The sequence below is a fragment of the Tursiops truncatus genome, chromosome 9 (genome assembly GCF_011762595.2).
Source record: "Tursiops truncatus isolate mTurTru1 chromosome 9, mTurTru1.mat.Y, whole genome shotgun sequence".
Taxonomy (NCBI): domain Eukaryota; kingdom Metazoa; phylum Chordata; class Mammalia; order Artiodactyla; family Delphinidae; genus Tursiops; species Tursiops truncatus.
The window spans coordinates 81,602,517-81,629,586 of NC_047042.1; the positions used below are offsets into that span (position 1 = coordinate 81,602,517).

The 27,070-nt window shown below is 43.3% G+C and overlaps 1 protein-coding gene across 2 annotated transcripts in view; it reads left to right on the forward strand.

Moving 5' to 3' along the window:
- SND1 (staphylococcal nuclease and tudor domain containing 1) overlaps positions 1-27,070 on the forward strand; it is a 417,911-nt gene that overhangs the window by 235,489 nt on the left and 155,352 nt on the right. For both annotated transcript variants that reach the window (XM_073809898.1, XM_033863201.2), the window contains exon 14: positions 13,475-13,547. In XM_073809898.1, coding sequence (XP_073665999.1) covers positions 13,475-13,547 — 73 coding nt within the window. The remainder of the gene's footprint in view (positions 1-13,474; positions 13,548-27,070) is intronic.

Below are 27,070 nucleotides of genomic sequence, written 5' to 3' on the forward strand. Positions count from 1 at the left end.
TTCCTCTGCAAGGGGGTATGATCTGCCAGCCTTTCTCAGATCATCTGATGGGAGCTCAGGGAATGACGCGTTAGGCGTGCGTTGGGAGACCAGGTGAGACAGAAGAGGAAGAAGAATGCCAGTTTGCAGCTGCCTATGCTTTCAGGCGTATCCACCTGCCCGCCAGAAAGGAGCTCATCGTACCCCTCTCAGCAGCTCTGTTTCGTGTGCCTGACCCTTCTCAGTGCCTTCATTCGGATGCCTGTCTGCTTTTGGGGAACCCTCTACATGCCTCAAACACATGGCGCATCTAGAGGAAGCCACATCTTTCTTGTTTAAAGGATAAATGAACCCCTAATTCCCGACAGGCGACCTTCCTTTCTAGTTCACTTGTCTATCATCAGCTGCCTCTTCCCTCCTTACCTTGTGTCCTGGCAAAATAAAGGTTTGGCACTTATGTGTGTATTTTTGAGCCTTGCTTCTCTGTGGGCTCCATTGAAAAGCCCTTGCTTGTGTCCCAGTCTTCTGAGAGCTCCATTGTGTCCTCCATATTCGTAGCAAAAAGAATTTAGGTACAGCTGACCCACACTTTCTGATGCCACTCCTGAACTTGGTCCCCCCCTTTTAGGGGCATCATGTGGACTCCTTTGGCAGTGTGTCACATCATTTCTTTTCTGCACCGTTCTAATTTTTCACCCCCATATTGGCTTCCCAACATTTCCCATTCTTGTTTGACTTCAGTATTTCTCAGCCGGCGGGCCGGCTGCTTTGTCTGTCTTGATGAGTGTTCTAAGCTTGAGGCGGGGCTTTGACTCCTACAGAGAATCTCATATTCTTCTGAGGTATTTCCAAGATACTGAGCCATTATGGGGACCCTTCTTATTTTCTAAGGTATTACACAGTCTCTCAAACTCTGTGTATTTGATATAACACATCCTGTTTGATTTTAAACAGTACAGAATGTGAATTCCCCTAGCATTCTACAGGTCTTCCTGGTGGGCTTTTGTTGAGTTCATTATGGACACGAAAGATAAGCTGGCAATGCGTGGAATCAAAGCCTGGCTGTGTGCCCTGTTTTCCTTGGACATCCCGACCTGTAGGATATCATCTGTCTGCATCCACCTAAAGCTACTTTTATATTAAAATGTAATATTTGAAGGTTTCCTAGAAACCGTGACTCTGTGGTTCATTGCAGGAAAATACAGTTGTTAGTTCAGAAGTTGGGCTTTATTCCTTGAAGGTACCCTTTAATTCTAAGATTTTGTGATTTCAAGATAGAATGTATATATTCAGAAAAGAAATTTATGCCCCAGCTTGACAGTGGGAAAGCAGTTGTATTGAACAACCTAGGGTCTGAGCAGATTTAAATGAATTTAGATTCATTCTGGACATACAGAATGAGGTTAGGGTTATCTCGGGAGAAGAGAAAAGGGCAGGCTCTCTCTTATCTTTTCCGGTGTGTTCTCTTTCTTGCCAGGCACACTGCAGATTAAGGAAACTGTGGTGTTGTCCTCCCTCTCGGCGAGGCAAGCGTGAGCCTGCCCTGGCTCAGCTCTGCCTGGGCTCCGAGTCTTCCCTGACCCTGCAGGGACCTCCTGTTTCTGATTGAGTGAACCTTGCAACTTCCCTTTTCTTTAAAAACAAAAGCAACTAGTGCTCCTGTCTGCTGACTTTTGCATCTCCAACCTCCAAACCCTGTAAACATCAGCCCTTCATTAAAATCCTATCAAATTTCTTTTGCTTTTACCCAACCAACTTGGTTGATAGCGCCCTCCCTGTTGTAGAATTCACTCTGCTTGTACCTCTAGGAAATCTGTGTTGCCATTTCCATCACAGACTTTGATCAGAAGGCTATAAACTTGTTGGTAACTCTTCCCTAGGCCAATACCTGTAGTCATTATTAAGAGGGAAACTGTTTCAAGTACAAAGCTCTCTTGGTGTTGCAGTTACTGGGTCTGCATTGGGCTTACTGACTTCCATGCTCTTGTAGCAGTGAACTGTAAATGTATTTTGCATTTTTATAATACCACTGGGAGAGAAGTATGCTTGATTTCCCACTCCTGATTGAGCCAGAGCAGCTCCACTTTTTTTTTTTTTTCGGAATTTTCTCACAAAATTTTAATAGGTGGAGGAAAAAAATGACTTGTGCATAAAAAAATACAAAACTTTTTTATAGGGTCTTCCCTATCTGTGCCTTCAACTTAACTGGCATTTACAATGCTGTTTATGAATGAAACGTGAAGACTTACCAGCATTTTTTTTGCTCTCTGTTGCTTTAATTGGAAGAGGTCAGCATTACTGGCTTGACACTGTTCTGACTTGCGAAATGCCTTGGTATGAAGCAGGTTTCACCTTCCTACCAATCCGGTGAGAAAACTGGTGTTGAGGTTGGGTCTGTGTTTCGAAAATTTGAAACTAATATATCCTATCGCAATGTATAGACCAGTTAGAGTTAACCAGTTCTCCAAGAAAACAAATCATTCCTCTAATGGGAACAGTTGTTCAAGGCTGGTTTTCTCTTGCACGTGATGGCTTTGCATTCGTGCCTTTTCATTCCAGTTCTCTTTAGTGTACCCTGGGTCCCAGGTGGTGAAGAGAAAAGATAACAGACTCAAGCCTTACAAAGCATGCAGTCTCAGAGGGACACACGCTGAATACCTTGAATAGGACCTCTGGGTGTTGCTGTTTTTCCTATTCTCTTTTCCTACCTGTTTTCTCAGCCCCTCCTCTTTTTCTCCCTCTGCATCGTGAACACTGCCTGCCTGATATCTTTTTTATTCCATCTCTCACTCCTATTAAATTTTCCCATGAGGGCATCTCCCTGAAACTCATCTCTTCCGTCCAGCCTCTGTTCTTCTCAATAGTTTAATGGTACAGCTTTAATAAACCAAGGTTTCTCGCTTTCAACCTAATGACCTGAACCAAGTGAAAATTCTCTTTGCATAAAACTAGATCCTAGTGAATACTGTTAAAAACAGAGCTCTGATTTGAAGTTTTTCTCTTTCCTTCACTGTTGAATTCCTGTAGCGCCAGAGTGCGGTTGGATTTTTGTAGGCCAGGCATTATAGAAAGCTGGAGTTGGGTGAATTATCTGCTGCCCTCTTCACCCGGCTGTGTTACATCATGCTGGTGCAAATGGGAGGCCAGCGTGAGAAAGGAGGCTGGTCTTTCTGTTCAGTATCCTAATGGCTTCTTTTCTTCCTTAACCCTGGAAGTGCACTCCCCGCTAGATTTGGGGCTTGCCCTTGCCCTGGTGGCACGGCCAGAGGTTGCTAATGAGATTCAGCACGTGTCAGTGTTGGGGGGCGTTTCACTGTTGGGGGGTAGGGTACATCAGCTCCTGCAAGTGGATGTGATAACAGGAAAATGCATTAAAAGAGCTGGTGTGGGGAAGTGATTTAACGATACAGCTGAATGTGGGGAAATTTAGCTTTTCCCTTTCTTCAGAAGAGATGATGCACTCAACATCCAAATAGCAGTAATCAATCTGCATTTAAGGCGGCACAAATGGCCACTTCTGGAGAGCTGTATAATATCTCCATTTCCAAACAGTTTTCTCTTTCAGGATATTAAGAGGATCTGTTCACTCTTCATCCTGTCTTTCCTCCCCACTCCCAGTTCCATCTGATACAACTCAAACTGCGAGACTCGTCTTGATGACTAGTGTGAGGGGTTTGGGGTAAAGTCGGAACCCATTAGCTTCAGCTCCTGTGTTTTACACAAGGTGTGGGTAGTTCTGTAGGTCATGGTCAATAATGAACTCACAGTAAGAAGTCCTCCTTGCCCAGTCTTTCCTGTAATTATTAATCTGCACTGGTTGTGTTCTTTCAGAGGAAGTTGTTCTAGACTAACCTTCCTAATTAACTTGGTCCCCCCTCTCCACCCAGCTGTGACCGTTTGTCCACAGCACCTTGTCTGTTCTCTACCATCTCACTGTTCTCTTGGCTAAAAGGCCCTAAGTATTTGAGGTTTCAAAATATTTCCAACATATTTTGAAATACATTTGAAGATTATCATACTGGGAACATAATTTTAATCCCAAATAAGTTATAATAATAAAGTGATAACATTTGACCCTTGACATTTTTGAATGTCTCATAACTTGACTCCCTAAACCACTGGTTCCCATAGGATGGTCCTCAGACCAGCAACGTCATTTTCACCTGGGAACTTGTTAGACATGTGAGTTCTCAGGTCTCCCCACATCTCCGTTGCCCCAGACCTACCGAATCAGAAACTGGGGTTGAGTCCCAGCAGTCTCTTTTCACGTGTCCTTCAGGTTGTTCTAATGCGCATGAAAATTTGCGAACCACTGCCCTAAACAATTCTTTACCACTGTTTGGTTTTGGTTTTGGTTTTTAAGAAAAAATCAAAATGTGTGTCCTTTTTACGGCACATTAGTAATTTAATAGTTGGAATTGTAACCATGTGTAAAAGGTAATAGAGACTAAGGCATGGAATGGATAAGCTTTCGATCTCTTTGGATTTCTGTCCTAGCTATGCCTTCCCTGCCAGCCATACTTGTTCCTCACCAAGCCCATTGAATAGTTCTGTATTCCTTCCCTGTGACTCCTCTTTCCCCTTCCTCATACCCTGCGTTCGTGGCTTTTGAACTGAATTCCTTCTGAGTAGCCTCTACCAGCTCTCGGCTAATTTTATGTGAAATCATCTTAAGGGTTGCTGTGCTTGCTTGATTTGCCTCATCTGCGGTGTCAGGGGGCTGAGTGGGTCGGAGCGCTGAGTGTCTATTACACATATCCCTATCCTACTTTTGCTCTAATCCTTGGAAATCGCTCCAGAGGACTGTAGTTCAAATAATTAATCACCAATACATCAATGCACCGAATTTTATAGCTACCTGTGAAGGGGAAGTCTCCTTTGTAGCTTCCTTTCGTTTGTAAGACTCTTTGCATCTAAATTTCTTGTAAACTCCCTCATGCATATGTTATCTCCTCAGCTGCCCCTGACTCCCCTCCTCCAGCTCTGGGCCTGGAAGTTGAGAAGGCTTACTTCCCATGCCTCTTGCTTCTGCATCAAGTTCAGAGAGCCAGATCTCAAGTGGATGGCAGTGAATCTTTTCCAGCAGGTCCCTGTAAGTGTACTCACATCGGAAAAACCATTTTTCCCAGCAGTAAGCCTGTTGCGTCTTTTGACTGAGGAAAAAGCATTAAAATGTTCTCTAATTTATTCATTTTACAGTAACAAACATCAGGTGCATTGGGGGAGAAAACAAAAATGTGTGGTCTAGTGGGGTTTTGGATGAGCAAGTAAATAATTGCAAATATAATTATAAGCATGGAGATACCAGTGGGTACCTGGGAAGGAGCACCTAAATCAACGGGTTTATCCACAAATAGAGTCCACGAGGCAAGGCGTGTTCTGTCTGGGTTGCCTTGGGAAAGGGAAATGGAAGACAGGAATAGTGCTTTGCTGACCTATGACACAGCCATTCCACTTCCGTGAATTTATTCTAAGGAATAATTAGGGAGATGCCTGACAGTTTAAGAGTTATTCCTTTGGCATTATTTATAGTACCGGAAGTATTATACTGGACTGTTAACATTCACATAAATATCTAGCAGTAGGCAATTGAGTAAATTATGGAATGTGCATCCATGTTATGGACTTACGTGAAGTTATTCAAAATGATGTAATAAAACTAATACTACAAGGAAGTGTTCATTTAGTTATTGTTTCTGGGGGAAAAAACAATCGCCAGACTTTTCCCACAATTTAAGTGGGTGGGTATGTGTATATAAACACTTAGAAATTTTGTTAATGATGCTTTTATCTTGGAATTGAATTACGCATTGTTCTTTCTCCTACTTTTTCTCTGGCCCTGTATTTCTGTATTGTCTCTGTGATCAAGACATGAAAAAATTTGGGACTTTCCTGACGGTCCAGTGGTTAAGACTCTGCGCTTCCACTGCAGGGGTTGTGGGTTTGATCCTGGTCGGGGAGCTAAGTTCCTGAATTCCATGTGGCACAGCCAAAAAATAAAAATAAATAAAAAGATATGAAAAAATTATAAAACCAGTGTCATTGAGGCAATTTTGAGTTGTCATTGCCTCTCATCTCATCTCACCTTTCTGCAGCCTTGTCCTCTCAAGAAGACTTTATTTATTTTTTATAAATTTATTTATTTTATTTATGGCTGCGTTGGGTCTTCGTTGCTGCACGCGGGCTTTTCTCTGATTGCGGCGAGCGGGGGCTACTCTTCGTTGAGGTGCACAGGCTTCTCATTGCAGTGGCTTCTCTTCTTGGGAGCATGGGCTCTAGGCGCACGGGCTTCAGTAGTGGTGGCACATGGGCTCAGCAGTTGTGGCTCACGGGCTCTAGAGCGCAGGCTCAGTAGTTGTGGCACGTGGGCTTAGTTGCTCTGCGGCATGTGGGATCTTCCCAGACCAGGGCTTGAACCCGTGTCTCCTGCATTGGCAGGTGGATTCTTAATCACTGCGCCACCAGGGAAGCCCCTCAAGAAGACTTTAGACTGACACTGACCATTTCTACCTGCTCTAGTAGTCCTTTGGTCCTAATCTGGGACAGCGTGGTCTGCTTGTGTTTCGCATGAATCTAATATCGGGCTACCTCTTCTCTGGTGATTCTCTGCCACAGAGCTCAGTTTTTCCCCCTCTCTTAACCTGAGCACAGCAGATCAGATGTCACACCTGGTGGAATAGCAATGCGTCTTCGTTTCTTCTTATATTAGTTTTCGATGAGGTGGCCCAGAGTTCCTTGTTATTTGCTCCGCTGCCTCATAATACCTCCTGACTCATTAGTTCACTGACCTCCCGTTGACCACAGGACTCAATTTCCTCCTTTCCAGTCTCTGTACTCTCCATCTTTTCTGTCTTATCAGTAATTCTGGTTTCGTTGAAAATGCAGCTGCATAATGCCCACCCACCATTGTGCGCCTGTGCCTGCTCTGCGTCTCATTTTCCGAGTGTCAGGACCTGGTTGCTTCTTCCCGCTGCCAAGGAACCAGTAGAAAGACCAAAGGAGGTGTTCCTTTTTGCTGTGTTTCACTGCTGTATTCATCAGTATGATCTGAAACACAATGAAAGCTTCTTTAGAAGTTTAGCAAGTTGCTCATTCTTTGTTCTGCTTTTTATCCTTTTCCGTTGGAATTATTTTCCTTTCTCCTTAGTCATTTACCCTGTATTATCTAGTAGGTGTTTCTGACAATCCTGCCACTTGGTTCCATTTCACTGTTTATGGTGGCCGGAGCTTTGCTCCCGTCACTGCCATTCAGACTATTGACCATCTCCTCTAGCTGTAGGACTCTTGAAGAAGGGAGCGAGAGGCTTTTGTTCTTGATGCACTTTTGCTTCTGCTTAGAGGCCAGGCTTTCAGCTCTTCTGCCTTGCCCCACTCCAAGTAGCAAAACCAAGATGTCTGCGACCTGGAGCATACATCGTGAACCTGCACCTCCAGGAGAGCCAGCAAGCCTCACTCTTCTGCGCCCTACACTCAGTTGGCATTATCCATGTCTCCAATCTGAAATATCTTCACACTCTGCATTAGTCAGCGGGCATTTGTTCAGCTTTACTAGACACACAGTCATTGAACTAGGTGACCCTGAGTTTAAAACTATGTGACATAGCTCTGTGTTAAGTACCGTAACGAGTATTAAGGATAGAATTCTAACCCTCAAAGGGCCTGTAGTCTAGCTATAGAAATAAAGTGAACACATGATACAATTTGAAAATACTGCATTGCAGTTTAAACTGCATGATGAACTGAGAGATACACGTGCATGTACCCATTCACATGTATAATTCTGCCATTTCAAAGTAGTTCATAGATACTTCCAGTGTTCAAACAGCCCCCCACCTAGGACCCCAGGTTAACAATTCCTACATGACAATTGTTTTATGATTGTGGTGAGGTGGTGGCTACTGATAAGCTGTAATTCTTTTCTTTCACTAGTGTGGATCTATAAAGACAGTGTAATGAATAACTTGCACATAGGGGGCCTGGGGAAGATGGACCTAATTGAATTAGAAGGAGTAATGTGGAAATGGTGGGAAGACATAAACTCTGGGGCCCATGAAAGCCAAGCATTACACTTTCCACTCGATGGATGTCACAGGCTGGTGGTCTTTGTTATGGGTATAAGTAGGGGAGCGAAATGAAAAAATCAATTCTGTGGAGAAGTCATGCAGCAGTGGTGTGCACTCTCAAAGGGACCTGAGTGGATTTAAAATATTCCTGATGTTATCTTGGAATAAATTGGTGTGGGCCTGGCCCAGGGGGGTTACAAAAAAGCCAGGTGAGCACAGTTAGGAAGGAAGTTCTGGTTGCAGGCAAGGAAGGAGAAGCAGAGTTAAGGGACATTGTGGTTCCTGGTTACCAAGACAGTGTTGTTAAAGGGGAATGATGAATTCAGGGCCTCCTGATCTTCCTCGGCATTTCCCTGCTACCTCTCTGTGGTATGCTTTCTGTCACTTTATTTTCTTTAAATGCCTTTATGTATGAAAGTGGTTCTTTTTGAACTGGGAAACGGTTGGAGTTCCCATGCCCCAGAAAAATTCATATATATAATTCTACTACCACTTCAGGTTAGCTAATAGGTATTCCCAGCATCCTACGTGAAGCTCACTTATGTCGCCAGGTTAAGAATTCCTCGTGTGGCAACTATTTTATGATTGGGATAAGGTTGAATCTAACCATACAGTCTTTGAACTTTTTTTTGTAAACTCACAAAAATATTCAGAATAATAATCTATACATTGAAATTAAGGTCATGGCCTCTTTGTTGGCACAAGATGAACTGATGACACAAGATGTCAGTGGTGCTAAGGCTTGTGCCTTGGAGAAGGAGGTTTTCTGCCTGTACAAGGGGCCCCAAAACCGAAGAGCAAACTGTTCCTTCATATAAAGAGTGCTAGTTTCTAATTGTGTTGCGCTAAGGTAGCCGGGCTGATCTCCCTTTAACAACCTCCCTGCCTGCCTTTGCAGAGTTGATGGTTTTTATCTTCTAGTGGGAAGGCAGTAGTATCTCATACAGAAGAATTTCAGACTTCGTTGGTTAAAGGGAATAGTTTTCCAGTGATCTGAATGGGGTTCCTCTTCCACGCTATAGCTTCTAGAAGCTTCTAGAAGCAACCTAGACACCTGAGTTTTCATCCCTGTCCTTTACTGTTACCTCTTTGTAGGTATGTGGACGTTACTCACTTTTCCTGGCTGGTGATGATTTCTGTCCATTATTGACACTGCTGGTTGTTGCCATCTTTGTCCTGCGGCTGCTTGGAGAAGAAAGCCTCTGAGAGGAGCAGCCTGTGGTCTGCCCCCCTGCTTCTTTTCTCCTGGCTGGCCTGAGCTCCAGCCTGCCTTTGTGAGAAAGCAGCTATTAAGCAGACACAGCAGGTGAAGCTTAGAAGTCAGGAGTTTCATTCCTTGCCTAATGAAAAGGGATGTTGAGCCGTGGTTGCAGCCTGCAGGCAGCATGGAGAGGGGAGTTGGTGTTTGCTCTGTGGAGCAGGTATCAGTGGAAGCAAACCTGCTACCTTTATACCCTCCCAGGTCTCAAAGACAGAGGGCCCCAAACCTATCCCAGAGAAGGTGGGTTATGTAAGATACAGGGGTAGCCGCACCAGGAAATAATGACAAGGCAGCAGAACCAGGATCTTCCTGTTTTTATTTTCCTTATATACAACTGTTAGTAGGCCGGCATGTCATATATGGATGCTTGCATCCCGGAACAAAGGTACATATTATATTCCTTTCATTAACCGCACTGTGGTAAGCCTACCACTCTTGGTGTTTGCTCCTTACCTCTTTGAGATAAAAGCATGAATCTCTTTCTTTTTTTTTCTATATCTTTATTGGAGTATAATTGCTTTACAATGTTGTTAGTTTCTTCTGTACAACAAAGTGAATCAGCGAAATGTATACATATATCCCCATATCACCTCCCTCCCAGCCTCCTGCACTGGGTGGTTCCCCCAGATCCCCTCCCTCCCCCCTTCCCTCCCCCTCCCCTCCCCCTCCCGTGGCATCAGCCTTGTGTCAGGCTGAGGGAGGTTTTCTGGGGATGGCTCACCTGGTGTCGTTTCTGCAGCAGCTGGCAAACAAGAACCAAAGCAACCTCAGCACAGGGAGGGAGACTCAAGCTGGCACATGAGACCGTTTAGCTACTCAGTGATCCCTCACACTTTGCCGTCTGGGTCCAGCATACCACTTATACTTTAGAGGGCTTCCTGGGCGGGCAGCATTTGTGCTTAGTGTCTACAAATTACTAACTTTCAATTTTGTCTGGTTTTTTTGTTTTGTTTTGTTTTGTTTTGTTTTTGGGTACGTGGGCCTCTCCCTGCTGTGGCCTCTTCCGTTGCAGAGCAAAGGCTCTGGACGTGCAGGCTCAGCGGCCATGGCTCATGGGCCCAGCCGCTCCGCGGCATGTGGGATCTTCCCAGACCGGGGCACGAACCCGTGTCCCCTGCATTGGCAGGCGGACTCTCAACCACTGCGCCACCAGGGAAGCCCTTGTCTCTGTTTTGCCAAGAACTATTTCTCAGTTTAAATATGATGTTGCCTGAAATTTATCTAATTTAGCAATTGTATCTAAAGTGTGAAAAGATGAAGTCTTTGAAGGTTTTTCCAAAATTAATGCCTGAATGTAAACAAGTATCTAGTATTTTTTTTAGGAACAAGGTAAGAGAATTTCTTCTTTTAATATTAAGACTTACTTCACTGTATGACAGTAAAATTGAGAAAGAGAAAAATAAATACCGTATGCTAACACATATATATGGAATCTAAACAAAAAAAACTGATTCTGAAGAACCTAGGGGTAGGACAGGAATAAAGACACAGACGTAGAGAATGGCCGCATAGCACAGGGAGATCAGCTTGGTGACCACCTAGCGGGTGGGATAGGGAGGGTGGGAGGGAGATGCAAGAGGGAGGAGATATGGGGATATATGTATATGTATAGCTGATTCACTTTGTTATAAAGCAGAAACTAACACACCATTGTAAAGCAGTTATACTCCAATAAAGATGTTAAAAAATAAATAAAACAATGAAACAGGGCTTCCCTGGTGGCGCAGTGGTTGAGAGTCCACCTGCCGATGCAGGAAACACGGGTTCGTGCCCCAGTCCGGGAAGATCCCACATGCCGCGGAGCGGCTGGGCCCGTGAGCCATGGCCACTGAGCCTGCGCGTCCAGAGCCTAAGCTCCGCAACAGGAGAGGCCACAACAGTGAGAGGCCCGCGTACCTCAAAAGAAAACAAAAAAACAATGAAACAAAAAAGACTTAATTTTAAAGAATTCTGGATTGTTTCAAATGTCATATGTACACTATTATCCATATTTTCTGCTTTGGGGTATTATGTTTTTCCCCTTGGGGTGGTATGTTTAATCTTGGTTAAGTGCTGAATTTCTGCTTATGGCACAAAGCTACTTTGGGGTCACAGAGAGAAAGCAGAATTGTAGGTTGCCAGCTCACCATTTTTGCCTTGAGAACCTGTTTTCTGACTTACTGCCCAGGCCCTGTTCTTTTTTCCTCGTAGTATATGAGGTGCTCTCCAACCCCCAGGAAGGGCCAGGAGTTCAGCAGTGTTCTCCATGAACCATCTGTTTATTGGGCAGGTCCATGTATTTTGGTTGTTAGAAGAGGAGAAGGCTGTGGGCAATCTGTGCCCACGTGGGACCTGCAGAAAGCTGAGCAGGCCTCACCTAGAAGAAAGGCGACTTAACCTCAGGGTGGCAGTGAGCTCTTGCCTTGCCTCGCTGCGGGTTTGTTCCCAAGCCCCCTCCTTGGAGTTTATGGTAGCAAAATGGGGAAAGCCTGCTGATGGCAGAGGAGGCTGTAGAAACAGGACACAAGCAGGATGTACACAGGGCTTTGGGAGATGGAAGAGTTAGAGCTACCATTAGTGTGCAGATCCCAAGGGACCAGGGACTAAACCTGGTCCGTGGTCATTATCAGACACCCTGAACAGTAAATCACTGGACTGAAATTAAATGGAGCAATTGTGACCCATTTGCAATTTCTAAAGCTGAAGCCCTTGATTCAGATTCAGGAGGAATCATGGGAGTCAAGGAACTTGGAAATGTTTTCTTTCAGCCAACAGTTCAGATTAGAATGAGTGTATGATTTTTTTCTTAATTCTGTACTTTGACTTATTCCCCTCATCATGGAGTGGAAACTGGGTGGTAAGGGAAGTGTTTTGTCGTATCTGAACAGAAGGTGTTTCAAATCAGTTGAGTGAGAGACAAGTCCCCTGGGTTGGAAAAAGGGGCAAGTGGGGAGTGATAAGGGTCCCAGTATGTAAGAAATGACTGTTCCACTTTGCACTCAGCAACACCCGCCCAGTTTGATTTGTAAATTGGTTTTAGAAAGTTAGGACCTGAGAGTAATGCCTCTACTCCTGCTCATTAGTGGAGCCCGAGTGGGAAGAAGGTTGCAGTGTGGTTCCTAGTGTGAGGGTCCGACGTGTTGACCCTGGCCTGGGCAGTTTAACACTTTCTCTGGAATATGGAAACCCTGGAAAGTCTAGTTCATGGAGCAGTCACACTCCTGAACCTCTTCCTCAATGTCTAAACACAGCAGTGTTCCCCATGTGAGTCTGCAGGCTGGCAGTATGCGCAAAGGTCTTGACTAATGGTGTCATCGCTGAGTGATGTACTCATCACCTTTGATTCTGCGGTCCTTCATTGTTACATGAGTGATCATCATGTCCCTGAAGCTACCACTCAAGGGATTAGGAGGCAAAAGGTGGGAGATTGGAGCAAACCAGCCAGTGGTCAGATGTGTGTCCCAGGGTCCGCTGGTAAACCCAGTGTTATTACAACCTGAGACTGATTGAAAATGAGGCTTGATGTCAGTTATGTACCTTTGCTAATTTCTCCCCCCCTTTTTTTCCTTCAGCCGTGCGGTATAGCTTGCCATGTCTTAGTTCCCTGCCCGGGGATCGAACCTGGGCCGGTGGTGAAAGCGCCAAGCTCTAAGCACTGGACTGCCAGGGAATTCCCTTCTTCCCCATTATTAAAAAGACTTTTCTGTACAGTATTGCTTCATTCAGGGCAACTTATCTTTTTACTTGGGAGGAACTTATTTCCATTAGAATTGGAACACTAGCTACATATTTTTGCATTTAAAATGTTTCATGTGATTAAACACAGAAAGAAACGTTATTACTTCTGTTTTTTAGGAATGTGCTCTTCCAACTGATTCTTCTTTTGTGCCTAGAACGATGCCTTTCCTTTGGAAACAAGTTCTGGAGCTCTCTTTGATAACCAGGCACACTGTTAGCGGTAACTAGCAGCCCGCTTGTGGTAACTGGGCTTATAGGAGAAGAGCAGGAGTGTACCCTCCCCACCTCCCAATGCTCTGGCCGAGACTGGCTGCTCCGCAGCGTGCCCTGTGTAGTGACATGTGACCATCGGACCAACGTCTCTTCCTGCCGCCTTTTCCCACCCTCCTTACCCCTTCCCAGTGTGATTTGTATTGTCATCGGGCTTCTTTTCTTTTTTCTTCTTTCTTTACAGGGCTATTAAGAATGGTAAAGGATTGCATAGCAAGAAGGAAGTGCCTATCCACCGTGTCGCAGACATATCTGGGGTGAGTTGTGTCCGTGAATGGAGCTGTGTGGCTCCGAGGCGCCAGGAGCTTGGCTGCTTATTCACCGAAGGACCTCAGTTGATGTGTTTTCTGTAGCTCATTCGTTTTCAGGCACTGAATGTGAATTTTTCCATGGCTTCTCCTAATGCATCTATAGAGATCCTGTTTTATACTCCAGGAAAACAGAATTTAAACAAGGGCGTAAAACCGCCTATCTCTTCATCTGAATTTTTACTGAGTTGCTTTTCCCTTTTCTTGTTATCATGAGTTAGGAGATATTTCTTTTGAGTTGTATTAAAATAAAATTACCTTTTAAAAAAAAAATCCCTGTTCTGTGACTGGAAAGTCTTAGTGGAGAAAGGTCAAATACAGGTTCTAGGACAGGTTTAGGAATTAATCCTAATTAATCCTAATCAACTAGGGAGAAGTATGTGAGCATCCTTTGAGCTAACAGATATATTAGATGATGTAGGAGAAGAGATGATGCAGATACTTTTGAGCTCCCTAAAGGCTGTGTCCAAACGACTGTTTCATGATCAGGATGCTACCCTTGCATATTTAGGAACTTTCATTGGCTGAATTAGACTCCTTTGTTAGTTGAGGGGGTTTATTCATTTACTCAGCAAGTGCCTACTGTGCCTGGAACTGCTCTAGACAGAAAATGTAACAATGAACAGAACTGATAAAGTCCCTACATGCAAGCGGGAAAGGGAGACAATAGCAATGCCAGGCAGCAGCGACTGCTCTGAGGAATGGAACAGACCAAGGCAGTAGTGAGGGTTCAGGGGTTGATTTTGATCAGGTGGCCGGGGGAAGGCCTTCTGGCTGTCAGTTTCACCCTCTGTTCCTGGGACACACACCATCCAGTTCAACTCCCATAGCCACTAATGGGTAAGGAGGGGCTCCAGGGCATGTGTAGGGAGGAGCACGCAGCCCAAGGGACATGACAGAGGAAGGGTAGTCAGTCTTAGCTTGGACACTTGCGAAGCTTGCCTTGGGCACAAGAAGAAAATACTGCCGTAAACAGAAGCTCAGCCAGGCCCACAGCAGTGATGAATTCCAGTGTATCTTGTGTTGTGTTCCCAAGCCTGGCTCAGGCTTTGCCTGTAGTTCCTTGTGGTGGCTTCTAACCTGTCTCGGCAGCTCTCCTCTGCCTGGGTGTGGTCGTCCGCTGTTGGCTTTAATCACTGGGATTCTGTTGAGCTTTTCCCTCTCTGTAGCAGTCACTGCAGACTACAGATTGCACAGTGTGGCAGTTAATTAATTAGACTTCCGTCAAGACGTCGTGCCACTGTTTAACGAGCAGGGTACATCACTGTGCGTTCCTCGTAGCTCAAGTCCAGAGAAGCCCAGAAAACCTGATACTAATGGCCTTTGAGCCACAGGTGACTGTGTTGTATCTCCTGAGGCTCATGGTTCACAGGTGACTTTCCCAGCAAGCTGGTATCAGGCCAGTTTTCTCTGTGGTTTACCGTGCTGTGTTATTGTTCATGTGTATATTAATTTCTATATGTATCTGCTGTGGCATTCTCAACAATATTTCCTTTAATATCATTCTTTTGGTGAAGTCAAAGGGTAATTTTTTTGGTTATTCAACTGCAGGGGGACAGCGCTGTAAAATACCTATTTTGGAAAACATAGTGGTGACTCCTGCACTAATGGCAGATACGCCCACCCAAAAGCTCATGTCTGGCCCATACTCCAGGGCCGTCTAGAAGCTGAATTCAGCCTTGGGGATGGTGCTGTGTTTTGGCCTGTGGAGTTCCTATTCTTGCTTAGATTTCCTATTGGCATCGAGGTGAGGCCCTCAGCAGGTTTTTGAGGTAGAGTTACAGTTGCTTTGGGGCTGTCCTCTTGGTACCCCCAGCATAGTGTCCTCTTGAGCGCTATCTTTGGATCACATGCTGCCTTCTACCTTGATGAGTTTTCTTTATGTTTGCGTGTTTGTTTTTGGTAGCAATGAATCTTAGGAAACCTGTCTTCATAATCCCCCACTGAACTGTAGTTCGGTTTCATACATATCCTCCTTTCTGCCTAGATATTGGCGAATTGGTTTGCTCTTACATTATTCAAAAATAAATGCAGCGGGCTTCCCTGGTGGCGCAGTGGTTGAGAGTCCGCCTGACAATGCAGGGGACACGGGTTCGTGCCCCGGTCCGGGAAGATCCCACATGCCGCGGAGCGGCTGGGCCCGTGAGCCATGGCCGCTGAGCCTGCGCGTCCGGAGCCTGTGCTCCGCAACGGGAGAGGCCACAACAGTGAGAGGCCTGAGTACCGCAAATAAATAAATAGATAGATAGATAGCTAAATGCAGCTCAGACTTTCCCACTTACCATATAAATAAAAGAGGAAAGCTAGATCACGTGGGAGAGTGGAAGTGAAAAAGCTATTCCATTTAACAGATGTCAGAGTGACCTTGTCCACCTTCATAATACATTATTCAGCTTAGATTGCAGCGTTTTTTGGTGCCCTGTATAATAGACAAGTTTTGTCTCCCCCTTCTAACCTTCCTTTCTTTCCATCACAATGTCGTGTTCAGTATGTGTGTTTTGGGTGCCCTTGTGCCATTTAAGTGAGATGTATGGGTCTTCAGCTTCCTGAAGCATTCTGGTTATCTTACTGAGGGACAGGTAGGCATGTGGGGTCAGATGGGCAAATAGTTTACATCTGGTTGAAGAAACAAACATTGGAATAAAGGCCATGTAATACAGCATATACAATGGTTTCATTAAAGTTTCTCAATTTTTTTTTAATCCTTGTGTCTCTCCCTCCCACCGTTGGCCCCTCTGTTAGTTGCAGGTCGTGGTAAATGGCAGTTTTTGTTGAGCTGACACTGTATGCAATATGCTGCCACCGTAATTGACTATGAACTGATATTTGTGCATGACCTCTCACCCCAACCGAGGTCACATCCTTGGAGGAGGAGAAGACACATATGCTCTTCACGTTTTGTTCTCTGAACACTCAAGAAATATGCTCTGGGGAAGAGGTTATATCATGATTGTGAGACAAATAACCCATACATTTGTTCTGGTCTTAATGGCCTCCCACTCTTAGAGTCAGGTTTCTACCCCTTGTTCCCATCTCTTCTGTTGTATTTTGTAAAAATGATTTCAGCAGGTAAGGCTCAGAGTGCATGAAAATGCCTCCTGTAGCGAGTTAGCAAGTGCAAGCCCTGCTTGCTATTGTGGGAAGTTAAGTAACCCAGGTGTAGACTGACTGCTTCGGCAGGTGAGATGCGGGCCTCCTCGTGTGGTGCTGAAACAAGCAGGCCTTTTCATGTGCGTTCATCAGCTTTTCCCAGGACTGACCGCTCAGGTGTTGGCTACTAAACACGCTTTCTAACTTTGTGTTCTCCTGTCCCCAGTTGAGCCTCTTGCATCCCTTCCCATATCAAGAACGCATTACAGTTTTTTGACTTTTCAAAAATGTTACGATGGCTCCCCAATGTTTAGGTTGTGTTGTGTTTTGATTTTGTTAATATAGATGATTTTTGACATTAACGTCAGCTGAGTGTTGTGTTTTCTGTAAGCTTCGTGGTATCTGTGTGTAATGCCAACTGGATGAACCTACCTTTTGACTGGGGCTTGGATAAACTTGGCTCTTCTGCATCTCTACTCCTGTTTTTCAGGGTATCCACTAAAGGAAAAAAAAAGAAAAATCTGGTAATTTGGGTCCTGAAGCAGTTACTGGTTTCCTTTATTTCTGACTTTTGAAGGTGAAGGAAATAGCCTATTACAAGCACCTGTCATTGCTGTCCTTATTACCCCTGTCCGGTTACCCTTCAGGCCGGGATGTTCCTGTGAATGTGAAACCGCTAAGAATTTGATCAACTTGGTACTAGATCTGATTCCATTTGGAGGGTGGTTCTGTGGTGACTGCTTCCCTTCATACAACCATGTTTTCATTATTAGTGGGTTTTGTTTTTCCCTGTTCCTTTCTCCACTCCCTCCCTCACCAGCATACAAAAAGTCGGAATGCGCGTCAGTGGAATATAAGGCTGTTGCTTATCTTCGGTTTATTATTGTTTTTGCCGTAGCCTCCTCTGTAATAAATACAGTCTCCTGCAGATATAACGTGTGAAACAGGCAATAAAATGTGGCTGGTGCGTGGCTTGCTGTTGTTCTGGTAAATCAGACAAATCAATTACGGTTCTGAGGTAGGAGAGGGCTCCCACTCCTCAGGTTGTAGCCGCGTTGCACCGATTTCTTCCTCTGCCTCCCTCCGCTGGTGTTTGGTGAGTCATAGTGTCTATTTGACTTTTCCTCTATTTCCTGTCATGTGTTCTTTCCTCTCAGGTGCGCGTGGGGTTATGACGTGTGTTGACGACACCATGAGAGGCTGGAGCCTAGCCTGGCATCCTATCCACTTCAGCCACATTTCTAACAGCCCCAGAACGGGTCCGATTACCAGGATGGGGCTGTCCATCTCCTGAACATCTTCTGCCTTTCCATGATGCGGAATCCTGATGACTTGGAAGCGGATTTTGCTGCTGTTTATTCTGCTCTTCTCTCCTTCCTTGCCTTCTGGTCGGGCTCACTTGAAGATTGTCTTCTTTGCTCACGTTCCATACTGACTGCTTGGTAACCTCCTCTATCCATCAGTGGTTTTTGTTGGAGATACATACTATTACTAATACGAATGTGCTTAAGCGTGGCCTAGAATGGTCCAAAGACTAGCTCTGGGGGTGGGGATTAGGGGGAGTCAGATTTTCAGGTCCCTGCTTTCTCCATTAAATCATGAAGACCTGCGGAGTTGCCCAGTCAGAGTCTCACATGCAAATATAAAGGATGGAAGTGTTCCTTTAAAATAAATAAGCAGGATTTTAAGCATGTCCTCCTGACCTCTTCCTTCAGGTTCTGGTTTTTCAGTATCTTTTTGAACTTGAATAGCAGTGTCCTCTTTTCCTCGGGGTGTTGGAGGCAACCCTTTCCATGAGTCTTGGGGGCCATTATAGAAGTTATCTTTTCTTACCTCCCAATGGAGTTGGGCCTCAGTGTAAGAGTTTTAAAATATTTTCGGCTGAAGAGATATAAAAAGTGGTCTGTCCAGTAAGTCCGAGGAAGGTGTAAAGCAGTACAGTCACCCAGGGGCTTTATAACTTAGGCCTGTGTTAAACTGCAGTTCCCTTGTGTGTCTTCTGGCCTTCTTGTTTAGAATGCCTCCTGCTTACGTGACCCTAAGGTTCCTCTCAGCTTCTAATCACCGGTGATTTGATGGTACCGACGCTCCTTTCCTGTTTGTTTTAATAGCTCTTCCCTCTTTTACTCTCCCTTAGCCTCTGAGTAACCTCCTAACCCTCTAATGTCCCTTTTGTGCTGACTACACAAGGTCAAGGCCTAGGATTCTGCCTGGGAGTTTGGTTGCTTAGCACTAGAGCTCCCTTCACACTATACATTTGCTCCCCTGGGGAAATCCCAGAAGAACCTTGTCCTGCAAGAGCCAGCGCACCGGCTGCTGACCTTGCTGCTGGAAGCCTTATGTGCTCCATAAGGTTGATGTCTGCTCACGGGGAAGCCAGGCTCAGTGCTAGTGCTGGGCTCTCAGGTGCTTTCTTGCATCCCTCCTGCATTTGGCAACTCTAGTTTTTGCCAGTTTAGGGGAAGCTGCTGCGCTCTTTGTTCCTCTCCCCACACCCGAAGGTTCTTGAACTCCAGCCACTCCAGTCGGACTGCAATGTGCAGCTTGGTGACCAGGACTCTCACAGCACAGAAACATGCACGGCAGCCCCGTGGCGAAGGCAGCTGCGAGGGCAGAGTGGCAGCTACCCTGGGAGTCTCTCTCCCATGCTGCTGAGGCTCTTTCCTTTCTCCATCCCCTCCCCCTCTCCTCTCCTGTCCTCCCATCCCTCCCCACAGCTCCCTTTTCCCTTCTCCCTCTGCAAAAGAGTTGGAGTTTGTTAAGGAGACCTTGATTTGGGGGGAGTTTGCTTCAGCTGGTCGCCCTCCCTAATGGCTGAGTGCGTTGCTTTATGGCCTTTTGTCCATAGTTCTTTGAGCCCTAGGAGTCCTGTGTGGCCAGTTCTTGTTTTGTAAAGCTCTCCTATTCACACTCCCCAGAACTGCAGGGGTATCCCTCTCTCCTTCTAAAGAAATCCGAAAGCATTTATGCTTTCCATGGGAATAAGAGAGAAGTCTATCTTTCTTGGTCTGAACATGTTTCTGAATGAAATTGCACAGAAATTCTGGAATTTTAAAAAGATTGTATTTCAGCCTCTACCACAGTTAGTGGTTGTGTTTAAGCACCTCCTTTTACAAATTTAATCCAGTTTTTAACTGAGTTCTTCTGTTGTGGATTTTTTTTTGCACCGTAGGGCATGAAATCTAGGACATAATCTCTCACCTCTTTTATTTAGTTTGGGACATCAGGAGAAATTGTTAGTGGACTTTGAAACTGGCAAGATGATTATTGGGTATCCTTTCAGTGGAACGCTGGGTGCTGCCTAGTAAACCCTTTGGGGTTATCTGATTCTGTAGCCCCTTTGCTTTTTTTTACATCTTTATTGGAGTATAATTGCTTTACAATGGTGTGTTAGTTTCTGCTTTATAACAAAGTGAATCAGTAGTTATACATATACGTATGTTCCCATATGTCTTCCCTCTTGCGTCTCCCACCCTCCCACCCTCCCTATCCCACCCCTCTAGGTGGTCACAAAGCACCGAGCTGATCTCCCTGTGCTATGCGGCTGCTTCCCACTAGCTATCTATTTTACGTTTTAACTGGCATGTTTTGCACCCCTGTGGAGAGGGAATTTAACTTGTGAAGACCTAATAAAGATGCAAATGATTCCTGTTTATACAAATGTGGCCCTGCATAGACAGATACAATTAATTTCTACTTTATAAAAGAAATATTTTCAAACCTTACATTTTCACTCTATAGTTTTGCTGTACAGTTTTGCGTCTTTAGCGAATTGACTTCAGCATTTCTAGCTGCCTGTATATATATCCATCCTCCAGGCTCTGCTTTGAATCACTTGTAATATCTTTCTGGTTCCCTCATGAATTAGTGAGTTTAAATAAAATTTTTGACACATCTTTATTTTATATTTGTATAGAAGTCATGATTTTACCTGTTTGAAAATTATCCTTTAAGCGGATAGGGGAAGAAATTGCAAAAACAAGAGAGAAATACAAAACTACTTGTAACATTGTTTTTATTGCCTCCTTTGTACCTGAAAATATGAAGAGTCATTTGGTTGTAGAAGTTCTTTTTAAAAATACAGTTCTAAAGTGAATATGTCTCTTTCATCTGCAGAATGCCCAATTCCATCCTGTACCTTACTGGGTCTGCCGTTTTTTCACCAACAAGCTTTTTTTTTTTTTTTAACATCTTTATTGGAGTATAATTGCTTTACAATATTTTGTTAGTTTCTGCTGTATAACGAAGTTAATCAGCTATATGTATACATATATCCCCTCCCTCTTGAGCCTCCCTCCCACCCTCCCTATCCCACTCCTCTAGGTGGTCACAGTCCGACAAGCATTTGTGTTGGAAAATTCAGGCGCCATAATAGGTTGAGGTAGAGGGACTGGACATTGAGCACAGGGCCCTATGTCTTGACGTATGGTGGGTGTGTTCCAGCTCTGAATTTCAGCACCTCTGAAGAAATGTTTGATCAGGTGACTTGTCCAGAGGTTAGAGCACTATTAGAGACAGCATTTCTTAAAATTTGTTACTTCTTTCAGTAAAACATCTTATTTCCAAAATAATCTGTAGACTTGGTGTGTCACTGCTGTGAATTCTGTTTTCAGGAAGTTTTCTGCCACAAATTTGTCTAGTTCCCTTCTGATTCCTTGTTTAACTGACTTCATACAGGGGGACGCCTACAAAGGAGCTCTGAGAAACAGGGTCCTAGCTTTTATTTAAGTGTCCTGAGCTATAATTTTTGTGTCTTTCTTCCTTTGTTCAAAGAAAGGAGAAAAGAAATTGAGGGAGTCCAGGAGCATTTTTTCCAAAGAAAAAAATGTCATCTCTTTCCAGAGAGAGTTGCCTCTAGCACAGATTCTGCTCTCGCTGGTTCATGCTCTTCAATTCTCTTTTCTGTTCTCTGGGTGCATGTGGGGAGTGTTCTATGAGTCTATTTCATGGGTCCAAATTGGCTGTGAATGAGCCCATTGCAGACTTGGCTAAATGAATGCTTCAGGTATTTTGGAGGCAGTTGATAACATTCCCGATTCCCAGGTTCAGGTGTGAGATCAGGTTGTCTGATCTGTCCTGTGACTGCCGAGTGATGTGATGAAACTTGAAATATTTCTGCCCAGCCACGGCTTCACTCTCCACCATCATAACACTGCTTAGCCCTAGATTGAACTCATTTTGTCCTGTGGCTATTGCTTATGTAAACATCTCAAAGTAAGTCATTTTACCTACACAGGCATTCTGCTTACTCAAGTTGTAAGGCATTATTTAGCATGCTTCCAACATATTCCCTAAGGAATATGTTGTACAGAATTTTGTACGCTACTTGCAGTGTTGACGTCCAGATAAATATTCTCGAATCAGACCTCAGGGTGGCTTTGGAATTACCTAGTAATTTTGTGCCTCAGTTCCTCGTGAAAGGGTGTTCTCAGGAAGAAATGATAGAATTCGTAAGACAAGATTAGATTCGGGAGGGTTTGAATTTGGAGGAAGACCTGTGTTCTCTTGTAGGACATTATTGCAACACGCCTGGCTACTTCACCCACCGTAGAGAATATTTTCATATTCAGTCTAGTCCACCGTTTCCAGTTCTCAGTCCACTGACTCCGACTCCCTTATGGATGTGCTGTTTCTGAGTAGCTGTCTCAGCTCTCCTGACCATGCCCTCCTCCTCCTTCAGGCCCTTTCTCTTCTTCCTGGCAATTTTCCCTTTTGATCCTCACTGCCTTCTCATCATGCCTTACTTCAGCATTTACACAATCACTTATTACCATGAGTTTGTACTTGTTGATATATTGATTGGTAACCCGTCTCAGTTGACATATGTGCAGTGGTTTTCCTGAATAGTTGATAAACTCCTGAGAAAATGGGATCTTTTTTGTATCTCTTCACAGAGCCTGATTTAGATTTGATCTGCCGGGAGATGACCTAAACAGTATGAAATTGTGTTTGAACGAATGTGACCCTAGATCTTAGATGTACCGTTAACTGTGCTGGTTAGTAACTAGAAGTGGGTAGACTAGTAGAAGGATACAACAGGAGGGATGCCTGTTTTCTAGCATATGGCGGCAGTACGGAGTACATGATTAGTAGCATGAGCCCCAGTATCAGATCAGCCAAGTTCAAGTCCTGGCTCGATTGCTTATTAATTTGTCACCTTGAGGTTATTTAACATCTCTGTGCCATGGTTTTCTCATCTGTAACATGAAGGTAATAATGGCCCTTATTACCTCATTAGGTTGTGGTGTACTTGAATGAGTTAATACATCCAAAGTATTTAGAACAGTTGACATGGTTCATATGGTGGTGGTGGTGGTTATTAAATGGCTGAGTGTCCTGCCTAGCCTACAGAAAGTCCTCTAAAATGATCCATCATCCTCATCAGTAGTATTTGTATTGCAAACTTTTTATCCAAGTCCCCGAATCATACTCCTTCTCTCCTGAGTTCTTTTACTGCCCCATTATCTCTCCTTGACATTTAACGTATGCTATCTGGCTTGTGTTTTAGATGCATTTGTCATGTTGAGTCATGAATGAATGATCAAACAATTAGTATTTATCAAAAGCTTATTATATTCCAGGCACAGTGCTGGGTGTTGAGGATATAACATTAAACAGTACAGGTGTAGTCCTTCTAGGTCATACACAATTCGGTCTCTAATTACAGTTGTGATAGAAGTATAGAGACCTGTGAGAATGTATCTTCACAGCCTACCCCTTCTCCCATGTGCCCAGAGACCATCTTTTAAGTGATTTTAAAATGAGGCCTAAAGGAGGAGTTAGTTGGAGGTCTTGTTCAATTGATAGGCTAGATCCTTAGAACCTCACATTTAGAACCTCAGTACAATATCCATATGCAAATACATCATATCAAAGTTGTAAAGTCACTGGTTGGAGGCAGGGTTAAATCTGTAGTTTTCCTTAGGAAGAATTAGAATTCCCAAATATATGCCAAAAGACGACAATTCTAACAACTTTAAAGTTATTTTTCTTTAAGGGTAGTTTCTTTATTGTTTAGCCTATCATTGCACATTTTTCATGTATGTGTGGAATTCTGGGTACTTTTTATTAAATCTGTTTCTGAGCCCAACCATGGCACTCTTTACATCGTGCTGCTGGCTTTACTAGGAACACGTTTTTCTTATTCTTGCATCATGCTAATGTGTGATTTTTGTTTGTATTTCTACCTAATGTCGACACTCCTTTTTGGCTCTGAACCATAATTATCTAAGTTAAACTTTTATTCCTTAGGAAAAGAGCTACTTAGTTTGCTGTCTTCAGTGCCATAAAGCTCTGTGCTTTAGATGATGTTTTTGAAGGAATCACGGAGCACGCGTCACATGCAATTTTAGGTCGGGATGTTTTCCAAATCAGTGTCCAGACTTCATTACAGTGTCCATAATATTTATTTGTCTCAAAATATGTGGAACAATTATGAAGAACTAATTCACTCAAGAGAATGTTGACTCTTGGCTCAAAAAAAAAAAAACTGGAGAGAGTTATCTGACCTGAATAATTTGCAAGTTTATCTGGGCAAAACTGAATCAGCCCTGAATATTAATGTATTTTCTTCTTTTAAAAACAAAAACTTGGGGACTTCCCTGATGGCGCAGTGGATAAGACTCTGCGCTCCCAATGCAGGGGATCCAGGTTCAGTCCCTGGTCAGGGAACTAGATCCCACATGCATGCCGCAACTAAGGAGCCCACCTGCCACAGCCAAGGCCCGGCACAACCAAATAAATAAATAAAATAAAAACAAAAACGTACACAGTTCTTAGCACAAGTTTTCTGTCAAAATTTTTGTTTTTAAATGCATTGAATATCAATAAGCCAAAGGAAGAAAATCATCTCTACTAGTACTACCAGAAATTTTTCAATAAGAATACATCTGTTCACCAAAATGTGGGGTTGTTTTCTTTTTTCATTTTCTCTCCTCCCCCCTCTCTTTTTTAAGTGATGAAAGGTTTTTTCAGAACAGAGACTTTCTTTTATTCTTAACGGTACAGTCAGTGCCTAGAACAGTGACACATAATAGGTGCTTAATTCCTTCTTCCACATGAATATTCCTCTTTTACCTCACTTTTAATGTCTACCTATATTGTGTCTTATGTATTGTTGGATATTTAGTTTATTTGGAATATTTTTTCCTTTCTCTCTCTCTCTCTCACACACACACACACACACACACACACACACACACACACACACACACACACACGAACATTGGTTCCTTAGCTAAATCATAGTCTGTAGTTATTTTCTTAGAACAATTTCATAAAGTAGAAACTTAGACCAAAGGATAGCATGACATGTTTTAGCATGATCATTATTTACCTATAAATCTTTATTGAGTAAAATGATTAGATTTTAGTTTTATGCATTTGTTATTCTTAAACACTGACCACCTTTTGTCTTAATTAATAATTTCTACCATACTGGATATCCTTTTTCTCTGTTTCAAAAAGTTGAACTTAACCTTGCAAATTTTATAATTATTTTCGTTAGCACTTTAAATATGTAAATATTAACTCCTTCAAAATGCTTTTTACTTAATTTATCGGACATAAATTGGCATGTCAGCAAGCAAAGCTGAATGTTCACAGTACTTTTAGGGGATGTTGAAATTATTTTAATCATGTAACCTTTATTTAACATTTATTTTCATTTTTTATATTATGTCATAGATTGCTTGGTTTTTTGTGTTTTTTTCCTCCTCCATCCTTTTCTGAAGTTGTGTGTTCTTGTCTCATTTGGGGCAGAGTTTAGCATGGCATCAATTTCCTTGCCTCTGAGTTCTTGATTTGCCCATGAAATGAAAACTTGTGCTTTGTCAGACTATCGTTTAAATTCTTTACTCTGCACGTATTATTTTAATTATATCTTTCAAGCCTTTTTGTGGTTCTGTAATAAATTCTCACCTCTTGCATATAGAGACCTTAGAAGTGATAAAAATCGATCTAAAATTTTTAAAGAAAAAATTGTACTTCAGACCTGTATGTTACTTTTTTTTTTTTTTTTTTTTTTTGCGGTACACGGGCCTCTCAACACTGTGGCCTCTCCCGTTGCGGAGCACAGGCTCCGGACGCGAAGGCTTAGCGGCCATGGCTCACGGGCCCAGCCGCTCTGCGGCATGTGGGATCTTCCCGGACCGGGGCACGAACCCATGTCCCCTGCATCGGCAGACGGACTCTCAACCACTGCGCCACCAGGGAAGCCCCAAACCTGTATGTTACTTTTTAATCATAGCCTTGTAATTGATAATCCAGAGTTTCAGATGCTGGTTGAGTGCTTTGTTCCATATTCTTACTGTCACATACAGGTATAAGCTATGTTTTTAGACAATTCTCACATCCTTCTTCTGGTAACGTATGAGATGTTTATTGTGGTATTCCTATAATAATTTATTATCCTTTTTTCTTAGAAAAGTAACAGCAGACTTGTTAAAAAGTTAAATGGCGTTTTTTTCACATCCCTATTGATTGTGTTTATCTTTACCAATTTAAAATAGTAATGCTATCTTTAACTATTTTCTTATCAATGTAATTGTCTGTGATATAAATTGGTTTTTCTACAATTCGGATAAATTACATGTTTTTTGAGAAATAATTAACCTGAAAATAATTGGAAGGTATGCCTTCCAGTGCGTTAAGCTCCCTTTTAAACTTTTTTTGGTTATAAATTGGTAATTTTAGACCACTGTCTCTTATGTCCATATTCTTGAGCAGTTATAATTAAGTTTCATAGTAAAATGTTTTCTTCATATAACTAAAGCAGCCAGCGGTATCAGAAATATAGTGTATTGCTATGCTCGTAGATAATGAAAAGAATTTATGTGTTGATTCAATGTTCTCATGAATAGGAAAGTCTTTCGCCCGAATAAAATCTACAAAATCTACAAAAGCAATCCTGTATTTACTTAACTGACCCAAGATAAGACATTTTCTCCATGAAAATATAGTGGGGGTTTTTTTTGTTTTTTTTTTTTGTTTTTTTTAAGGAAAAGGTTGTAAGGAGGAAGGTTTTTATGGCGGAAGGCATGGATTCAGGAAATACAACCTAGGAAAGGATGTAAAGGGAATTTCCAGGGTCGGCCCAGGGCATCTGCTGTGTAGCAGGCCCCACGGGTTACCATTTATGCAGAGGTCAATAGGCAGATGGGAGCGCTCCAGGGAGGGCTGTAATTTAAAAAGTCATGATTTTAGAAACGCTGAATATCAGTTTAACCAAGAATTGTAATAGTAATCTGTTGGAGAGCTAGAGTCTGTAGAAATGGGAATAGGGGCAGTTTGGGATGAAATAGTGGATGGGAAGAAGGTGGAGTTTATTTGTGAACACCACAAATCATGAGCCATAACTTTGAGACAGTTGAGTGGAATAGCAG